Source organism: Monodelphis domestica, chromosome 5, assembly GCF_027887165.1.
Source record: "Monodelphis domestica isolate mMonDom1 chromosome 5, mMonDom1.pri, whole genome shotgun sequence".
Taxonomy (NCBI): Eukaryota; Metazoa; Chordata; class Mammalia; order Didelphimorphia; family Didelphidae; genus Monodelphis; species Monodelphis domestica.
Window position 1 is genome coordinate 149,281,396 of NC_077231.1, and position 21,470 is coordinate 149,302,865.

At 38.6% G+C, this 21,470-nt stretch overlaps 1 protein-coding gene across 2 annotated transcripts in view; it reads left to right on the forward strand.

Annotated features, from left to right (window-relative positions):
• The window catches only part of MCM10 (minichromosome maintenance 10 replication initiation factor), a 56,000-nt gene that overhangs the window by 19,472 nt on the left and 15,058 nt on the right, over positions 1 to 21,470 (forward strand). For both annotated transcript variants that reach the window (XM_007503969.3, XM_016426036.2), the window contains exons 8-14: positions 1,364 to 1,531; positions 3,616 to 3,732; positions 5,655 to 5,854; positions 11,771 to 11,871; positions 12,412 to 12,522; positions 13,820 to 13,937; positions 15,009 to 15,237. In XM_007503969.3, coding sequence (XP_007504031.2) covers positions 1,364 to 1,531; positions 3,616 to 3,732; positions 5,655 to 5,854; positions 11,771 to 11,871; positions 12,412 to 12,522; positions 13,820 to 13,937; positions 15,009 to 15,237 — 1,044 coding nt within the window. The remainder of the gene's footprint in view (positions 1 to 1,363; positions 1,532 to 3,615; positions 3,733 to 5,654; positions 5,855 to 11,770; positions 11,872 to 12,411; positions 12,523 to 13,819; positions 13,938 to 15,008; positions 15,238 to 21,470) is intronic.

The window sequence follows — 21,470 nt, forward strand, 5'->3', positions numbered from 1 at the left end:
CAAGCAACCAGAAAGAATTCAAGTACTGAAAAGCCATATATAGGACCACACCCAATTTTAACAGCCACTACTCTAAATGGGCAGTGAGCTTAGAATAATATTTCAGTTGGCAAAAGATAAAAGGTTTACAGACAAGTATAACTTTCCTAACTAAACTGAAAATAATGCTACAGGAAAGGAAATGGACCTTTAATAAGAGAGAGGGCTTCCAAACATTCCTGGTAGAAAAGACCAGAATTCTGTAGAAACTTTAAAGTTCAAATACAACTACTAACAGAAATATAAAAAGGCAACTATAAAGGACTAGACAAAGGTAAACTGCTTACATTTTAATATAGAGAAATGCTATACTTCTCCAGTCTGAAACTTATCATCATCAAAAAGTCATAGAGGGAGTATTAATTAGACAAGACTTGGGAGTTCTTTATCTTGATGATCTTGAAAGAAGAAAGGAAAAGAGGGGAAGAGGAATACTCAGGGACATGAAAGCCAGCAAGAGAAAGGAAGGTTAAGGAAAATTATCTTGCATAATTAGAATGTATGAGGAGATATCTTTACAAACAAGTTGGGACAGGATCAAGATGTTGACTCTTGAACCATACTCTCTTCTAAATTGGTTAATAGAGTGAAGAATATACAGAAACACACTCTCTCTCACACACATATACACACACACACACACACACAAGTTGGGTACAAAAATACAACTTACTCAACGAAATAAGAGGGAAAGTAGGTTAAGGGAAGCATTAGTCAAGCAAAATAAATAAGCATGTACAAAAATGAAGTTCTTTTTAAGGAAGCAAAAAATAAGAATGATATTCATAAATTGGGGAATGGCTAGGCAAGTTGTATATTCCTGTGATGAAATATTCAGTTGTAAGAAATGATGACAGGGATGTCTTCAGAACATCCTTCAGGAAAAAAACTTTTTTTTCCTAGTAAGATTGCATGAATTTTTACAGATTGAAGGACCAGAAGCAGAACAATTTGTACAATGTCAAAAATAAGCTTAAAAACAAATAATTTTGAAAGAATTAGGAACTCTGATCAGCATAATGATCAACCATAATTCCAGAAGAAGAATAATGATATTTGCTACCCACCTCTGATAAGAGAAGTAAAGGGCTCAGTGCAGAACAAGACATTTGACTTTTTTTTTTGAGATGAACATGGAAATTTGCTTGACTAAATATACAGTAAATTTGTAACATGTACAGTAATATGTTTGTGTTTTTTGGTGTGGCTTTTTTTTTCATTCTCAATGGATATGGTAAAGGTAAAGAAGAATGATTTTTGCCAAATAGAAAAAAGTAAATATAATTTTCTAGAATAAGAAAGATCAAAAATTAATTTTTTCCAGGGAAAAACCTTTAGCATCTGGAAACTGAATGATCTACGTGACCTAAACCAAAATGTCTCATTGTTCTTATTTGGAGAAGTCCACAAAGAACACTGGAAGACTGAGCAAGGCACTGTCATAGGACTGCTTAATGCCAATCCCATGAAGCCAAAGGAAGGTTCAGATGAAGTAAGAAGGGTTTCTATAATTTCTTTGTCTAAAGATCTTTGTCTAAAGATATATTCATTAACCAAATTTTGTCAATAGCATTTGTTTTAGATCAACATTAAATAGTATAACAACTTCTTTATTTAGCTCTTCAAATCAGTCCAAGAAGTCATTGAATATATTCATTGATCCAATGTTTCTTTTGTTTATACTTAATGATCCTTTAACAATCCTTTAACCATATGGTGTCATTTAATTTTGTAGGTCCTTAACATTATATAGATATTGAAGGAGCATTTAAAAAGCCCATGGTTACCTTTAGATGTTTCTATGTTTAAGCACTGAGCTAATGTAAAAAACTGTTACCACCATCCTCTGTGTGGACTGTATGCTATTTTCAGCATTGTAAACAATTCCTAACAATTCATTTGCTTGATTAAAGCTCAATTATAGAGTGCATAGTTCTTTGGAGAATTTTGGCAATATAAAAAACCTTTTATTTGATTCTCACAATATGTGGAAAGCGATAAACATTTTAACTATGGGATTTCGTGAAACAGAAGTACTACAGATGTTGAGAAGTAACTAAAATTATCTACCTTTCTTTATAAAATATTGGAATTGATATTAAGCACCCCTTAGAAGAGAAGAGAATTGAACTTCCAACTCAAAAAGAAGAAAACCCTCCCCCCTCAACTCCATTTAGTATTAGTAGGTAATTTAAGTTATCAAATGGAAATTTGACATCTCAAAATGCTCTAGTGTTTTAACAGAAAATCTGGCTTATGAAGCAAATTTTGTTCCTGAGAAAAGTTATGAGGTTTGGGGACCTAATCCTACAAACCCATGTTAAGGCATGATATAAATAGTATTGCAATAAATTGGCAATAATGAGACACTTGTGCACAAAAAGTCTAAGCTTATTAATTTATTGACAAGGCTAATGGTTGTCAATAATAGAGGTTAGTGGGCTCTCAGTAACCAAAGACCTCTGACTCAGAACAGCTCTTTTAAATAGTGGACTGGTTACATAATGTCCAAAGATGCCTTCCCCCTGAATTAAGATGGTGAATGGTTCTTAATTTGTCTATTAAATCCACTGGAGCATGATTCTTCACCCATCATGGTGACCAGAAAACCCAAAGTGGGCCAACAACCTTTTGTCAGAACCAACCCACAGTCCCCTCAGAGACCAGAAGGACTTTCCAGAATTCATGGTGTTATGGAGAGAGCCATAGAATTAGACTTCTACCTGGAACATTCATTCTCTGGAAGGTCTCTTAATCTACCACTCCCTGTACCAACATAATCCAACACTAAGGAAACATCTAATAACCAGGTTGTTTCACCTTTCATCCATCTTTCTTATCTCTCTCAACTGGCATCTTTCTTTGCTCACTTATTACAGGTTGGAATTAGATCTCCACAATAATACTCTTAAGCCTCAGAGCTTTAAAGCCTGGTTATAATGATATGGTTTGATTATAATGGTTACTATTGGGGGCAACTGGGTGGCTCAGTGGAATCAGAGTCAGGCCCAGAGACAGGAGGTCCTGGGTTCAAATCTGGCCTCAGATACTTCCTAGCTGAGTGACCCTGGGCAAGTCACTTAACCCCCATTGCCTAGCCCTTACCACTCTTCTGCCTTAGAACCAATACACAGTATTGATTCTAAGGAAGGTAAGGATTTTTAAAAAAAATAGTGGTTACTATTATGATTAGCAGAACTTGATTATAAATCAGTAAATAGTCATTAATAATCAATTTCACAATAGTAACTGCGCTAATTTCTTTATCCTGACTCAGTGCTGTTGAAGATTCTTCACTGTTTTGCTCCTTGGCTTGCAGCAGTTAATAATTGGTGATCAATAATACTTTTTTACTATTCCCTATGTAATTTTAATATTGTAGTCATAGAGGCCTGAATGTCATAAGACTTACCAAATTAGGAAATTAGTTCATATCTTATGAAGCACTGTGTACTATTTACAAACCTGGAGAGATCTCTTCATAATCATTCCTCTCTTTCCCATAGTCTTGCTGATTAAAACCTTTGATCTTTATTATTTGTTTTTACTTCCTAATTGGACTTCTCATCTCTACAGGTATGTTTATCTATTGATCATGCCCAGAAGATTTTAATTATGGGTGAGGCTCTCGACTTGGGAACCTGCAAAGCAAAGAAAAAGAATGGAGAGTCTTGTACACAAACTGTCAATCTGGTTGGTTAATTGTTTAACGGTATTAAAATAAGTTGCTAGTATGGAAAGTAGATGTGGCTGTCCCAGAGATAATGGTTTATATCTCTAAGTTGTCTTTTTATTATAAACAGGGTCCAAATGAGAGTTTTGTCTGGCACAAATACTTTTTGGGTGCTGGTGTAGAAAATGATTTTTATCTCATTACAGAATTTTTTATTGCCATCTAAGGAATATCCTTATGAATAAAATTCACTGGATTCAATCATCCATAGTAACAGGAAACAGGAATAACAGAAAAGCCACCCATAACCTGAAAAGACAAATTTTAGGCTGCAGTTTTAGTCTGGCACTTCTCACAAGATATTCCTAGAGAATAAAAAGTAAAATGATTGGTTTCATTCACATTTTTCTACCCCCTTTATTTTCTTAACTTGTTGTTTTATGAATTGATGAACAGGAAGATGGCTAAAAGGCAGATAAATAGTTGGATGAACATCAAGGACCTGACATCTTCCCTAATAAGTTTAGTCTAAAATAAATAATCAAGAGGATAATGCTTTGTTCTTCTTTGTTTCTCATACCAATGGGATAAGCTTTGTCTAAAAGCTATCATAAATGGCATTAGAAAAACTTTATTGAACAATGATTTCTCTGTATTGCATGAGAAACTTTTCTTCCTTCCTGTAAACATCTTTGTAAAAGAGTGAAGGGTACCTGTCATTATGCCTTTAGAATTGTGGTGTGTTGACTGATTGAAATAACTTAAAGATACAAAGGTTTAAGTTTCTGAGCATATTAATTTAATAAGCAGTGAATGCTACTGGGTATCAGGGCCTTCCACAGCTTGGCACTAGGCCCCAAATACAGGAGAGACCAATTTTTATATATTAAAACAATCAGTGAGACCAATTAAATTAAAAAAAAATTAACAGGGTACAAACCAAGATACAAAATTAAATGATTTGATTTCTAATTGGAAGAACGATTAGGGACTCTCTGTGTTGGGAAGGGGAGAGCAAGCAGGAGCAATTTTCTGAAATTAGAAAAAGCATCAGTATTCGATCAAAGGAACAAAGAAACAATAGCTGATTAACCAATACAGAGCCAGTTTTCAGATAAGTATCATGAGTTGCTTAATTGTGAGAAAACTTTGTATTAATCTTTAGATCTAACTGGTTTTCTGATCAGCCTAACCTAGATAGGTGGTCCAGCTTCCCAGCCATGCAGGGCTAATTCCAAACAATGCAACAAAGTTTTTATAATTTCCATAATTGAATATAGGTTCTTCACAATACAGAAATTGGACCAGACCTATAATTGAATGGAAAGGGAATTGAGCTAGTCTCAGAATTGAATCACAAGATGGAGTCAATGTGGTTCACTCAGTTCTCTCAGAATGAGGAGGTATCTGTGTCCTTGGACAGCAATGAGAGGCCATGGGCAAAGCACCAGACAAAGGCAGGACCCGGATTGAAGCTGTGACCCTACTGCTTTTTAACTCTCAAGAGGAACTCAAGGCAGTCATTTGACCTTTCAGAGCCTCCACTGCTTCACCTGAAATAAGCCTTGCCCTGCCAACAGCATGGTGGTGTTCTGAAACTAAGACTTGAACTCTTATTTCACTGGTATAGGTAGCTCCAGGGAGAAGGAATCCCTCTCTCAATGCAGGTCAGCACCCTTTAGTGCTGCTAAGAGGTTAAGTGATTTGCCCAGGGTCACACAGCTCACATGGGGGTGGGGTGGGGGTGGGGCACTTGACCCCATGCTTTTCTGATTCCTCTACATTACCCAATAAGGCTCCTCTATTTTAACAGTGTTGATAGAAGTGCTTTGTAAACTATAATGCTATTTATGAAATTAAAGTGGTATTATTATTATTTAATATCTTTGCTCTGGAGCTACAGGAGCATCTTCTCTTACATAATATTTCTTTCTTTTTGCAGAATGACTGTGAGTACTGTCAGTATCACGTACAAGCTCAGTATAAAAGACTCAGTGCCAAGCGAGCAGATTTGCAGTCTTCCTTCTCTGGAGGTCAAGTGCCAAAGAAATATGCCCGCAAAAGCTCCAGCTTGAAAGAAAGACTATGTCGGGATGGCTTTTATTATGGAGGCGTCTCTTCTGAGTCCTACGCAGCCTCAGTGTAAGCATCCCAGATTCTCTACTAACTAGTACTGTTAGATTGCCCTCAATGATGTACGTGTCTATTGTCTTCTAAGAAGAATACTCTATTGCATACTTCAGTTGTGCTTGGGACTATTATGATAAGTCCTCAGAGAGGAAGAGAACTGCTGAATCTACAAGTTGGCAGAGACCTCAAAGTCCTGGCCCGGCTCCTCTGCAAGCTCTCCCAGTCCCGTACTTTGCTCAGAGACCTTTAGTGAGAGAAGATCCCAGTATCTTTTGAGGTGGCCCATTCCAGCTTAAATTTTGTGATGGAAGAACTCTTTAATAGGAAGTTTTTCCTTATGTTGAACCTGCAGTCTTCTTTGCAATTTCCATGCATTGTTTACAATTTTTTCTCTCTGGGACCAGTAGTAAGAGTCTAATCCTTTATTCTAACAGCCCTTCAAATACTTGAATACAATTCTCAGGTTCAATTAAATTTAAGACACATTTTAGTAAATGCCTCTAGTGGAACAGTAGATAGAGTGCCAGGCCTGGAATCAAGAAGACCCAGGTTCAAATCCAGCCCTCAGACACTTACTATCTCTGTGAACTTGAGTAAGTTATTTAATCCTATTTGCCTCAGTTTCCTCCTCTATAAAATGAGCTGGAGAAGGAAATGGCAAACATGCCAGTACTTTTGCCAAGAAAACCCCAGATGGGATCACAAAGATTCAGACCTGACTAAAATGACTGAACAATACAATAATAAAGTACCTAGAATGCACATGGCACTGTGCTAGACTCTGGTAAAGAGAAAAAAACCCCACTATCAGGCAGTTTACATGCTAATTGAACAGATAAATACAGAGTGAGTACACAATAATGGGAAGAGGGAAAGTACAAATAGTTGGGAGTTGGGTCCTCACTTTGTGAGTGATTCCTGAAATTTAGGTAGCTATAAAGTATGGACTTTAGGAGAGCAGAGCAAGCTTGGACCTCCTGTGCACACTGATAGAAGGAGGTGGAAGACAAGATGTCCTTCAGAGGGAATAGCCAGCAGACCAGTTGGACTGGAACAAAGAGTGGGTGAAGGGGAGTAAAATTAAATCAGATTTGAAAGGTAAGTGGAGGCTGTCCTGGGAAGCATTTTAAATTCCAAGCCCCAGGATTTTGTATTTTATCCCTAGACACAAGAGGGAGCAAGGCCCTGGATATTCTGAGTAGCCAACATAGTTATATCTTTGTTTTAGGGATGTTGTTTTGGCAAGCAAGGAAAAAGGTTTAGAAGGATTTCACTGTTTTCAATGGGATTAAAGAGTTAGCTAAAGGGGCAGCTAGGTGGCCCAGTGATAGAGCCAGACCTAGAGATAGGCTTGGGTCCTCAAGATACTTCCTGCATAACCCTAAGCAAGTCACTTCACCTTTATTGCCTAGCCCTTCCTTCTCTCATTTCTTGGAATAAATCGCTTCTTATCAATTCCGAGAAAAAGTAAGGGTTGTTTTTTTTAAGGAGTTAGCAATAGCCTACTAAAAAAAAGAACCATTGAAACATTTTTTAAATGCATATAGCAGAAGGAAGCATAGACAATAGGATAGTTTTTTTAAAACATTATTTTATTTGGTCATTTACAAACATTATTCATTGGAAACAAAGATCATTTTCTTTTCCTCCCCCCGCCCCCTCCCACCACCTCTCCCATAGCCGACTAATGTCAACTAGAAAAAACACAGAACTATTAAATAGTCAAAAATCACTCTTTAATCAAGGGAAAAGGGGTTAGTGCTACTAATGCGACAACAGAGCTGCTTCCCATGACTGCACAGAGTCAAGACGCCCTGGTCACTAGCCCCTGGGAGTACCACGACGCACAATTCCACTAGGTTTCACATGTGTTCTTGATTCGAACCCATTTCCATGTTGTTGGTATTTGCACCAGAGTGTTCATTTAGAGTCTCTCCTCAGTCATTTATCCTCAGCCCCTGTAGTCAAGCAGTTGCTTTTCATCGGTGTTTTTACTCCCACATTTTATCCTCTGCTTGTGGATAGTGTTTTTTAGATCCCTGCAAGTTGTTCTGGGACATTGCATTGACCCTAATGGAGAAGTCCATAACCTCAATTGTGCCACAGTGTCTCTGTGTACAATGTTTTCCTGGTTCTGCTCCTTTCGCTCTGCATCACTTCCTGGAGGTCGTTCCAGTCTCCATGGAATTCCTCCACTTTATTATTCCTTTTAGCACAATAGTATTCCATCACCAACATATACCACAATTTGTTCAGCCATTCCCCAATTGAAGGGCATCCCCTCATTTTCCAATTTTTGGCCACCACAAAGAGTGCAGCTATGAATATTCTTGTACAAGTCTTTTTCCTTATTATCTCTTTGGGGTACAAACCCAGCAGTGCTATAGATGAATCAAAGGGCAGACAGTCTTTTATCGCCCTTTGGGCATAGTTCCAAATTGCCCTCCAGAATGGTTGGATCAATTCACAACTCCACCAGCAATGAATTAGTGTCTCTACTTTGCCACATCCCCTACAGCATTCATTACTTTCCATAGCTGTCATGTTAGCCAATCTGCTATGTGTGAGGTGATACCTCAGAGGTGTTTTGATTTGCATCTCTGATTATAAGAGATGTAGAGCATTTTTTCATGTGCTTATTAATTGCTTTGATTTCTTTGACTGAGAACTGCCTGTTCATGTCCCTTGCCCATTTATCAATTGGAGAATGGCTTGATTTTTTTGTACAATTGATTTAGCTCTTTGTAAATTTGAGTAATTAAACCTTTGTCAGAGGTTTGTAATGAAGATTATTTCCCAATTTGTTGCTTTCCTTCTGATTTTAGTTATATTGGTTTTGTTTGTACAAAAGCTTTTTAATCTGATGTAGTCGAAATTATTTATTTTACATTTTGTGACTCTTTCTATGTCTTGCTTGGTTTTAAAGTCTTTCCCTTCCCAAAGGTCTGACACGTATACTATTCTGGGTTCACCTAATTTACTTATAGTTTCCTTCTTTATGTTCAAGTCATTCACCCATTTTGAATTTATCTTGGTGTAGGGTGTGAGGTGTTGATCCAAACCTAATCTCTCCCACACTGTCTTCCAATTTTCCCAGCAGTTTTTTTCAAATAGTGGATTTTTGACCCAAAAGCTGGGATCTTTGGGTTTATCATAGACTGTCTTGCTGAGGTCACTTGCCCCAAATCTATTCCACTGATCCTCCTTTCTGTCTCTTAGCCAGTACCAAATTGTTTTGATGACTGCTGCTTTGTAATATAGTTTGAGATCTGGGACTGCAAGGCCCCCTTCCTTTGTATTTTTTTTTTCATTATTTCCCTGGATATCCTTGATCCTTTGTTCCTCCAAATGAACTTTGTTATGGTTTTTTCTAAATCAGTAAAGAAATTTTTTGGAAGTTCAATGAGTATGGCACTAAATAGATAGATAAGTTTGGGTAGGATGGTCATTTTTACTATATTGGCTCGTCCTACCCACGAGCAGTTAATGTTTTTCCAATTGCTCAAGTCTAGTTTTAGTTGTGTGGAGAGTGTTTTGTAGTTGTGTTCATATAGTTCCTGTGTTTGTCTCGGGAGATAGATTCCTAGGTATTTTATTTTGTCTAAGGTGATTTTGAATGGGATTTCTCTTTCTAGTTTTTGCTGCTGAGCTGTGTTGGAGATGTATAGAAATGCTGATGACTTATGCGGGCTTATTTTGTATCCTGCAATTTTGCTAAAGTTATTGATTATTTCAATTAGCTTTTTGGTTGAATCTCTAGGATTCTTTAAGTAGACCATCATGTCATCTGCAAAGAGTGATAACTTGGTCTCCTCATTGCTTATTTTGATGCCTTCAATTTCTTTTTCTTCTCTAATTGCTACTGCTAGTGTTTCTAGTACAATGCCAAATAGTAGAGGTGATAATGGGCATCCTTGTTTCACTCCTGATCTTATTGGGAATGCATCTAGTTTATCCCCATTGCAAATGATATTAGCTGATGGTTTTAGATATATACTGTTTAATAGGATAGTTTTAAAAGTGATATTGAATTAGTTAACACATTTTTTCAAGCAGGTAGAGAACATTTCATAGTTTTTTGTATATATGTGGAAAATATTTTTGGTGTTTTAGAATAAAGCAATGAAATTTTTAAAAGAAAAGATGAGTCATTGGAAGCAGGCGGCAAGTGAAATGGGAGGCTCTGACAGTAGCTCTAGGTAAGAATTGATGTGTACTATAGAGACAATAACCCTTAGCCTGGTTTCTTTACCTTTGGAAGGACTGTTTTCAATAGTTTTCCTTTCTGTCCAGACTAAGGGTTGTTGTCTGTAGTCCAAGTTTCCTACTTTGTGGCAGACTGTTCTATGCATTATAAAGATATTTTATTTTACCTAGTACCTGTAATAATAAATTTCCACATAAGTTTTCCAAAGTTATATGATTCAGATCATCTCCTTTCTGGAACTGGCAAGCAATGTTGTGCATATTATTATTATATATTTTTTATTATGCAAAACATTTTTATCTCTGTGGCTGGGAATAATCAAAAGAAGGTTGCATTTGATGGTAGAACATTTAGATTCAAATTCTAACTTTTTCACTGGCTTTGGGCAAATAACTTAGCCCCTCTGGCTTCAGTTTTTCATTCATAAAAAGAGGAGGTCGTGTGATTCTATGTGATATTTCTTCTGCTGTAGATTAAGGGTAGACTAACTAAGAATGGGGGTTCCTAAGGCAAATTTAGCTGGGGACAGAGGGATGTAGTAATGGACCCCCTTGTCAGTGCACTCAGGCTCAGACAGGCCACAAGAGAGGTATAGTGTCTAGCCCCAACCTAAAAATTAATCCCAGGCTCAAGGAACCAGGGAAGAGAGAGCAGTAGATAGCATATGGGGGGAGTATGGAGTCTAGTAAAGGCCCACAGGGCAATAGGGATGTGGGCCAGTCTGCCATATTATGCATCTTGCATGCCCTTGATTATTTGCACATTATCTCCTCCGTTAGAACAGGAGCTGCTTGACAACAAAGCCTGTGTTTTTCTTTTCTTGTTATTCCCAGTTGCTTTGTACACTATCTGACACTGAGTATTAAATAAATGCTTGTCAGGGTTGTTGACAGTTGAGCAGTGTTTGGAGCTCACAGCTAGAATCAATTGATAAGCCATTGTATGAGGCTACATTACTTTGTTGCTCAAGAAAATTCACTCCCAAGAAGTTAGGGTAGAAAGCCTTTGTTTTTTGAGATGCAGTGGACCTTAGAGAATTGTGACTATAAAAACTCTGAGTTTATGAGATGTCTATTATTATATATCTGGGTGATTGCTACTTTTTACTCTTCAAAGAAGTTGAGCAATACAACCTTTATTCCTTATTTCTAAATGACTAAGCCTTACTAAACTTGCAGTCATTCTTAAACTCTCCTAGTCGTATCTTCAGATTTTTCAGTTGATATCTAGAATCTGAAGGGCTCTCAAGCCATCTAGTTCAACTGCCTTATTCTCAGATGAGGAAACTGGGCCTCCAGTGAAACTAACAGCCCATTGTTTTAGTCTTAAAGGAATTCAAGATCCTGAGACCACGGGACAACCTTGTGCAATTTAACGCCTACTGTTTTGGGAGCTACGGTTTGAATCTTACTCCTACTACCTTATATTTGTCACTTTGTACAAGTCCCTAACCTCTATGGGATTTAAATTCATCTATAAAAGAAGAGGGTGGTGTATTAGATACCCCCTTGTGCTTCTTTTTCAGTTGTCTATCTATAATCCTTTGATTTCTGCATCCTATACCCCACTGACCCTAAGGTTTCTATGTCAGCTCTCATGAAGGTAAGAGACAGCTGTCCTAAGTGTAGTAAATATGGGAAGAATTAAGAGTTTTACCAACTGGTTCAAGGGATCCTTAGCCACAATCACTGACTTCCTTTGGGGGACTCTTGTCATTTCAGCGCAGCCTCTGCTGCTCCTAAGAAGGCGATTCAGACCACTCTCACCAACTTGGTTTTAAGAGGCACAGATGCTATTGTTCAAGAAACACGAAAGAAACTGGGTACTTTTTTTTCTTATTTTTCTATTCTGAATCCATGTAATATTTGGAGTTAGTAGTAGTTACGGACTCCCAATTCAGGTTACAGGAGACTATGTACCACACACAAACAATATGGTCTAATTTCATCAAAGCTATTAAATCTCTCCAGGTCTCTCCATCTTTATTGAATCTATACTATTGGATACATGGTAATGCCCATGTAATGTTAATCAGTTATCTCTACATAAGTGTTTATTATTTTAATGGCAAAAAGTCAGCAGTACCTGGCATAGAAGATGCTGAATAAATATATGATAAATACTAGTGGATGAATGGACTCACACAGAGAATAATGTCTTATCTATCTAATCCTAAATGAAAGTAACCTGTCCTCCAACCCTGGTGGTTAGGAATTGAATACCTTTTTCTCTGTCTTTTTTCTTTACTCAAGCCATAATTCTTCATGCCACATTAAGAGGAAAAGGAATAAACCTATGGTTTAAAACCATCATTGGGTTCTGAACTTTTTATCATGAATTTTTTTTTTTTGGTATCCTACAGGACTCCCACAGAAGAATCTGTCATGTTCTGAGGAATTTAAACAGTTAATGGATTTGCCTACAGTTGGAGCAAGAAACCTAAAAAAACATTTGACCAAATCCAAATCAACAGGTACCTTAATCAACAAGTATTTATTAGAATGATTAACTGCCTACTATGTGCCAGGTACTGTGTTAGACACTGGCAATATAAGTACAGAGAATAAAACAATACCTCCTCACAGTGAGCTTTCATTCTAATAGGGAAGATACTAAGTACCACGTAAAGTTAATGAATACAAAATAGACAAAGTAGATAAATACAAGTACATGCAAAATAATTCAGTAGGAAGGAGGGTCCTGGCAGTTGGAGAGAGCTGCTTCATATAGAAGATGGGGCCTAAGTTCCATTGAAGGGGAGAGGGGGATCACGAAACAGAGGTAACAAGGCAGCACATTCCAAAGGTGGGGAGGAACAATGCAAAGGCACCAAGATGTAAGATGGAGTGCTGAGCAGGAAGAAGAGTCAGAGTTCAGAGGTCTTAGTGTAGGAGGAAGAGTCCTTAATAGCCATATAAAGTGGAAAAATTGGATAGGGCCAGGTTGCCAAAGGCTTTAAGTTAGTTTATATTTTTTGCCCCTAGAATTAGTTTATATTTTACCCAGTTGAGTAGGTGAGTCACATGGTTAGATTTATACTTTGGGATAATTATTTGGACAATAACGCATAGGCCCCACTAAAGTGATGCCTCTGAGGCAAGAAGACCAGTTGGGAAGCTGATGTAATAATCTAGATGAAAAATTATGAGGGTATATGGTGGCAGCTGGGAGAGGACAGAAGGGATCAGATGGAAGAGATACCATAAAGGAAGAAATAACAAGATCTGGCAACCAATAGAATATGTAGAAAGAGTTAGAAGAAGCCAGAGTAATACTAAAATTAGGAACCTGAGGCACTGGAAGGATGGGGGTGCTACCTTCACAGGAATGGGGAAGTCTGGAAGAGAAGAAAACAACTCCAGTTTCACACTTACCAAGTTTAATATAGATGGTGCTGTGGTCATAGCATTAGGCCTGGAATTCAAACTTAGCTTCCAGATATTTAATATATATCTGACTGTGGGCAAGTCAGCTAGCCTCTTGTTTGCTGCAGTTTCCTCAATTGTAAAGTGAGGATACCCTGCTTAGCACAGTGCCTGGCAGATAAATATCCTGTATAAATCGCTGTTATTATTAACATGACTCAAGGACATCCAGTTTGAAACAGATGGTTTAGGACTGAAGCTCAGGAGTAAAATGAGCTAGATAGGGATCCGGTAGATATGTAAATATTGATGGGTCAGGTGTGAGATGTTTCAAAGGTCCTTTGGTTTGTTCTAAGGTGGGTCCTTGACCTGTGGGATGAATCTTAATTGGGGTATATGTTTTAGGGACTCTGGGAAACCCTTGTCCTCCCATCCAGTCTATCCCTGCATCAGCTTTGCTGAAACAACAGAAGCTACATATGTTGGAAATGAGGAAGAAAAGAACAGAAGAAATCCAGAAGCGGTAATTACAGTCACTTCCGCATTCAGTTAACCTATCTCATTCTTAGTCTGGCTCAGTAAGGTTTAGCTATTTGAGGTTTGATTGGAGATTTGTTGCTTTTTAGACTTTTAAGTTATTAAAGTGTGAATGACAGTTCCAGTTCCTATGCCCTGTGGTAAATTAACTTAGGATACATTAGTTGTTGATCCAACAAAGTAATTTCATTTTGTGGGTGAAAAAAAATGAGGGAAGTAAAAATCACAATTGAAGTTATTATTAGTACTTTCCTCTTGAAGACCACCTATTTCTTCATATGTGTTCTCTTTTCCCTTTAATTGGATAGAGAAAAAAAGGCATTGCAATGCAGAAAATGCTTTGGGATTTGCCCAGCGTTACCCAGCATGCCCAGCTGGAACTGAAATCCACAACTCAGGACTCTCAAATCTAATCCATACTCTGTATCAGTGACATAAAAACTCAAATAGCAACCAGGACCCAAATTACATTTTTTTCCAAACCTTTACTCTCTTGGTAACAACTCCAAGACAAAAAACAAGGGCTAGGTAGATGGGGCTAAGTGAAAAGCTAGGAATTATCTGAGTTCAGATTTGAACCCAGGTCCTCCCATATCCAAGCCTGGCTTTCTCTCCATTACCCCCTCTGCCATCCCAATTATATTTTAATCTTGTCTTACCCATACATGGGAATGTTGTAGTCACATATTTGAAACCCAATTCTATATAATACTGATGTCCTTCTAGCTCTAAATCTGTGATACTAAAATCTTAAAATTAAAAATTCAAATGTGTGTGAAATGCAGCTTAATTCCAGGAAAAAAATAAATTTCCTAAATGGAATATAATTTTGTATTAAGAATTTAAACACCCTAGAATAAAAGGTGAGATTAATGATGACTTCTGTATGCCAATTTGAATTATTAGTCACTCCGTGGAGGAAAATTTTTTAATGTCAGCTTTTTTTTTTAACCTGGGAATTAATAATGCTTCATTCTTCCGACTCTTGAATATTATGATATATTCTGTTCCTCCATAGCCTTGCATGTACTTATTTTGTTCCCATGTTTCTTTAAAGATTTCTTGAAAGTACAGCTGGAGTCAAAAGTCCTGCTTCACCTTCTTCTTCAGGGAAGCCCCCTTTTCAGTCTCCAAGGCCAGGGGCAGAATTTGTCAAGATGGAAAGAACTCTCAGTCCACAGACCCCCAGGCTTGGAAGAGGATTCTCAGAAGGAGATGATATTCTCTTCTTTGATGAATCCCCCCCACCAGGACCAAAGCTGAGTGCTTTAGCAGAAACTAAGAAGGTAATTGCTGCATTCCCCCTTGAAACTAGAGTTTGTATAGAGTTTGTGTAGCATGTGCACCTTCGGGCTGCATTATAGCACTGAATAAATATGTATTGATAGTGATTAGAAATGAAGAAAGTTGAAAGAAGAGTTGGCATTTCTCTATCACCTTATGATCATATATGTTCCTCTCCATTATCTCATTTGATCAAATGAATGATCCTGTGAGAGCTAATACCAGGACCTTTATCCTTGTTTACAGATCTGAAAACAGATTTTGAGGTTAGATGTCTCATTTTCTAAGAATGTTAAACTGAAGCCAAGATTTGATGTATTTGAAGATATTTTGTTTAATTTGATTAACATTCTAAGAGACTTAAATTTCATCTGTTATTATGATCAAGTTCTATATGAATACAGAGCAGTCAATTTTTAGATGTTTTGAGATCTTTTTACTTGTTATTTTGTAATCAGGTTGGGGGAATTAATGATATTCAAGAGTTATAGGCTGCAGAGTCATAGGGGAACCTTTGAGATCATCTAGTCCAACCCTTATATTTTTCTTCCTTTATTTTTTAATTTTCTTTTCTTTTTTCTCCAATTACATGTAAAAACAGTTTTCATCATTCTTTTTTTTTTAACCCTTAACCTTTTGTCTTAGAATTAATACTGTGTATTGGTTTTAAGGCAGAAGAGTAGTAAGGGCTAGGCAATGGAAGTTAAGTGACTTGCCTAGGGTCACACAGCTAGGAAGTTTTCTAAGACCAGATTTGAACCTAGGACCTCCCATTGCTAGGCCTGGCTCTCAATCCACTGAGTCACCCAGCTGCCCCCAGTTTCCATCATTCTAAAAAGAATTTTGAGTCTCAAATTCTCCTCCTTCCTCTCCTTTTCCTCCTCCTCCCACTGAAATAGTAAGTAATTTTATAGATTTTACATGTGCAATCATGTAAAACGTTTTTCCATATTAATTTTTTGTGTGGAAGGAAACAAATGAAAATTAGGAAAGTGAAAAAGTTTGCTTTGGTCTGGATTCAGTCTCATCTCCTTTGGAGTCATGGCATTTTTTTATCATGAGTCCTTTGGGACTATTTTGGATCATTGAATTGCTGAGAATAGCTAAGTTATTTATAACTGTTCATTGTGCATTATTCCTATCACTGTATACACTATTCTCCTGGTTCTGCTTACATCACTCTACTTTAGTTTATGTAGGTCTTACCAGGTTTTTCTGACCCCCTCTTGTTCATCATTTCTTGTAGCTGTAATATTTATAGGAAAAATGGGTGGGATTGAAAAACAGGGGATACTGAAAGTTTTGTGCAGGGAATGGAGGAGTTGAAGGGAGAGAGGGAACATGGCTGCCAGTGAGGTAAGAGGAGAGAGATGCCCTCTGCCCAAAGGCTATTTTAGCAAAATGGGTTCCCAAGAAATGGGTCACTTGTGATAGCCTGAGGGGACGTCTTCTCTATACATTGATGTTGCAGATACCCCAGAGCAGGTAAGCATGGACCCCCCTGAGGGACAAGCTTCCCCCCAGACCAAGGTCGCCCAGCAGGGGCCCAATAAGGACAGTTTATAGTTGAATAGCTGTCCTGAGGTTCAGCTCCCTCTATGTCCCCTGAAACGTTAGTCCTCTTATCTGACTGCAATATTCAAATAAAGATAAATTTTAATAACAAGTTGTCAGAGACCATATTTGGGGACAACTTGACCAGAAACAAGATAAGGATCTTTTGGAATCAGAACAAACAAGTTACCTCCTGAAAACAGGCGTCGTTAAGACCAACGGCCACAAACCATAACAATTCTTCATGTTCCCTCCTGGTACAAACCGTCCTTAATCACCACCACCCCTCTACCTCAAGCATATATATTCTTGCCTTGCACCTGCAATAAACGAGCCTTGACACTATTAGACAGACTCTGTCTTTCTTGCGTGCTTGGTCTCCCCTCTCTCCCCCTGTGGTTTTTTAGGTGGCTGCTTCACGGACCCCACCGTTGCATCCGGCTGGAACCGGATATAGATGGCGCCCAACGTGGGGCTTCTAAATAATAAGGGGAGTGGGAGATGGAAAGGGTAACATTACAAAGATGGGAGTGAGAGGAAGGGGGGTGACCTAGGCAAAGGCCTTTTCCGGAGACTTCGGCAAGGGTGAGGCAGTGGGGGGACCGGGCGCAGCGAGGGGAAGGGGCAGAGGTGTTGTGAGGGTGATCAGTAAAGGCGATTCCTTCATAGTATGGGGGCTGCGAGTGGAGACATAGCCAACAGCTGATCGTAAGGTTCGGGGGGGTAGCATTCAGAAGCAAATAGGAGCTATCAATGAGGTTGAGGAGTCTATCAGTGGTACCAGGAGGTACTTTGGGAGTAGGGGTAAGTGAGAGAGTAAAGGAGGGGAATTGGGTCTTAAGTTTGAAAAGGGTGTTCTTGAGGGTTTGGTTTGCACGTTCAACAATACCTTGTCCCTGTGGGTTGTAAGGGATACCTGTAACATGTTTTATGCCTAACTGGGAACAGAATTGTTTAAAGGCCTGGCTAGTATAGCCAGGGCCATTATCTGTCTTGATGGAGAGGGGTTTCCCCATCATGGACATAGCAAGGAACATATGTTTGATAACGTGCTTTGTGGCTTCGGGATTGCGCAGATGCAAAAAGAAAGCCGCTAAACGTATCAATGGAGACATGAACATATTTGAGTCTAGCGAAAGAGGGGACGTGAGTAACGTCCATTTGCCATAGGTGGCTGGGGAGAAGACCTCGGGGGTTGATCCCCAGATGGGGCTCAGGCAAGAGAGTAACACAATTCTTGCAACCTTTAACAATTGACCTGGCCTGTTCCCTGGTGATTTTGTAGGCCAGGCGAAGGGTTTGAGAGTTGAGGTGGTGAAGTCTATGTGCCTCTGTTGCAAGGGAGACAGGATCGGTTGAGGGATGGGGAGAGGGGGTAGTCGCGGTAACCAAGGCAGCTAAGCGAGTGTGTTGATCCGCAAGATCGTTCCCGAAAGACAAAGGGTCCGGGAGGCCGGAGTGGGCACGTATGTGACCCGCGAAAAAGGGACAGGACCGCCGTCTAATGGCTTGTTGAAGCTGGGAAAAAAGGGAAAAGGTAGCGGTTGTTGGCTGAACAGCGGGAACAATCTCGAGTTGGAGCAGAGATTGAACACCGTATCTGCTATCCGAGTAGAGGTTAAATGGGGTATCAGGCAGGGAATGGAAGACAGTTAGAGCAGCATAAAGCTCTACCAGCTGTGCAGACTCATAAGGGGTTTTGATAGAGCGGGGGCGGTTATTCATAACTATGGCGGCAAGGCCAGTTTTAGAGCCGTCCACGAAGACCGTGGGTGCCCCCGGGATAGGCGAGGATCGGGTTTGGCGTGTAAGTATGAAGGGGGTAAGGGTGAAAAACTGCAATAATTTATTACTGGGCATGTGGTTGTCCAAGATGCCCTGGTAGGTAGAGATGAGTATAGCCCAATTATCATTTTGAGATTTGAGCCAGTCAAGCTGCTCCTTGTTATAGGGGGAAACCACATGGTCAGGGGAGCGGCCGAAATGCCGGGTGGAGAGATGGATGCCCATCATTGCTAATCGGGCGACCTCACATCTATCAGATTGGCCAATGTGACAGAAAATGATAAATGTTGGAGGGGATGTGGGGAAATTGGGACACTAATGCACTCTTGGGGTTGTGATCTCCATTCTGGAGAGCAATTTGGAACTATTCTCAAAGGGCTCTAAAACTGGGTATACTTTATGATGCAGCAATAATACTACTGATTTGTATCCCAAAGAAAATTTTTTAAGTGAATAATTCCAAATAAACAAGTGATAAATCATGTTTTCATCTATATTCCTACTGCTACAGTTCTTTCTCTGGAGGTGGATAGCATTCTTTTTTATAAGTCTCTCAGAATTGTCCTGGATCATTGTACTGAACAGCAATATTTTTTGATAAATAACTGTAAATGATCTTGTTATTCTCAGTAACATAGTGATCTAAAATAATCCGAGAGATTTATGAAAAATACCACCTACCTTCAGAGAAAGAACAGATGGAGTCTGAATGCAGACCAAAACACAGCATTTTACTTCTTATTTTCTTTTGTTTGAAATCTCTTCCACAAAATCACTAATTGGAAAAACACGTTTTACATGATTACACATACAAAATCTATATCAGATTGCTAACTATCGGTGTAGATAGGATGAGGAAAGAAGAGTGAGAAGGAAGGAGAGGATTTGGAATTGAAAAACTTTTAGTGAGTATTTTTACATGTAGAGTAAGTTTCAATATTATTTTTAATAAAAAGACTACATAGCTCTATAAAAATAGTCCCAGAGGGGTCAACTAGGTGGCTCAGTGGATTGAGAACCAAGCCTAGAGATGGGAGGTCCTAGGTTCAAATCTGGCCTCAGACACTTCCTAGCTGTGTGACCCTGGGCAGGTCATTTAACCCCCATTGCCCAGCCTTTACCACTCTTCTGCCTTAAAACCAATACACGGTATTGATTCTAAGACAGAAGGTAAGGGTTAAAAAAAAAATAGTCCCAGAACCAACTAAATCTCAGAAATGAACTAAGGTTGGTAAGGAAAACTAAAGATAACAAAAGAGACTGGGGTCAGGGGGGCTTTTTGTTATATTGAAGGAAGTAGGAAGATCAAATTGGAGTCTATGTGACTGCATTTTATGGTAAATGGAGTAATAATAGATGGTGTTGGAAAGAGAGCATTTCAATCTTTTTTTTTTTTCTGTCAAGGAGTATGATCTGTGGGCTGGAAAGCAGAGAACAAAATAAGTCCAGAGTTAAATGTTAAGAAAATTAAGGAGACAGAAAAAGAGCAACTGCCCCACTCAATTCAGCTACCCAAATGAACTTTGAAAGGAAGCCCACAGCCCACTACAGTTGATTTGAATGGGTTTTTTGTTCCCCTTCTAAGACAATATTTTATCCCTAAGATTATTTTGCTTAACCAACATGAGGGCAGCCCTATTCTCCCAGGCTCCCCTTTTCCTCATCTTCAACCCTTGCCCCTTCACATTTGTCATGTCTTTGCCTAGTTTGGGGGTTTTGCTTAACTTGCTGATTCCATGTTCTTTCTTTAGTTATCCAATTCTTCCCCTGTCTTTTCCTTTCATTGATGTGCTTAATTCCAAATCTGCCCTTCTTTCCTTTCTGCCAAGTTCTTTTATATAATGGTTTTTCTCTAGTTTTCTCTGCCTTTTTCTAATAAAGGTTTACTTTGCCTGGTTTTTTCCCTTAATCATTTTCTGCCCATCCTAAATTTTATTATTTAATTCATGACCTTGATAATCTTTCTTTAGTTTCTTTGTGTTTGTCATGGAATTAAAGCTTCTCAAGTACCAAGCTTGAGTTTCTCATTTACCAAAATTCTGTTAATGCTCTTGTATTTCTTGCTCCTCCCCATTTTTGGATATGCCTCACTCCAAAAACAAAATAAAACAAAACAAAAAAATAGCAACAACACAAAAGAAGAATTATGGACCAGAGATAGAATAATTACAAATGCATTGATTCGCATAGGGAGTAATGAGGCTATAGATATTACTGTATGGTACAAATTTCCCTACATCCCACATTGTTTAGTCCAATTCTACCCTCTGCCTTCCCTGTGCTGATTTTCTTTTTATTTGTGAATAATCTCCTCTCTGGGTCCATGCCCTTGCATCTTTCTGAATGCCATTTGCCTCCTATAGCTCTTGATTCCCCTTCTTCTAAGGTCAATGGAAGCATAATACTCTCAGGTGTAGTGAGTGCTCTCCTTGGGGGGCTTAATCTACCCCCTATAAGGTCCACACCTCTCCTTATACAGAATATTTCTCTCCCCATCATGGGAATATTCTTCAGAAGAACCCCACCCACACCACTGCCAAGATCTTCCACTCTGGTTCATCTTGTTCTTTCCTTTGACGCTTCACCTATTCTCTTATAGCACCTATTGCTGAGAGGCAACAAAAATTATTTTCCTTTTGTTTTTGTTTTTTTTTTCTTGGACTTGATTAGGTGACATCAACATTCATCATCTTCTACCTCCTCATGTACTTTCTGTTCTGCAAATGTAATTGCAAACATTGATGTATTTGTTACTTATCTATATAATCTAGGGGTCAAGTGGATTACAAACTCAATATGAGTTGATAGTGGGATATAGCAGCCAAAAACTAATGTAATCTCAGGCTGACCTATTAGACAGACAATTTAGCTCTTGCAGAAAGAAAGAAAAGCCTCA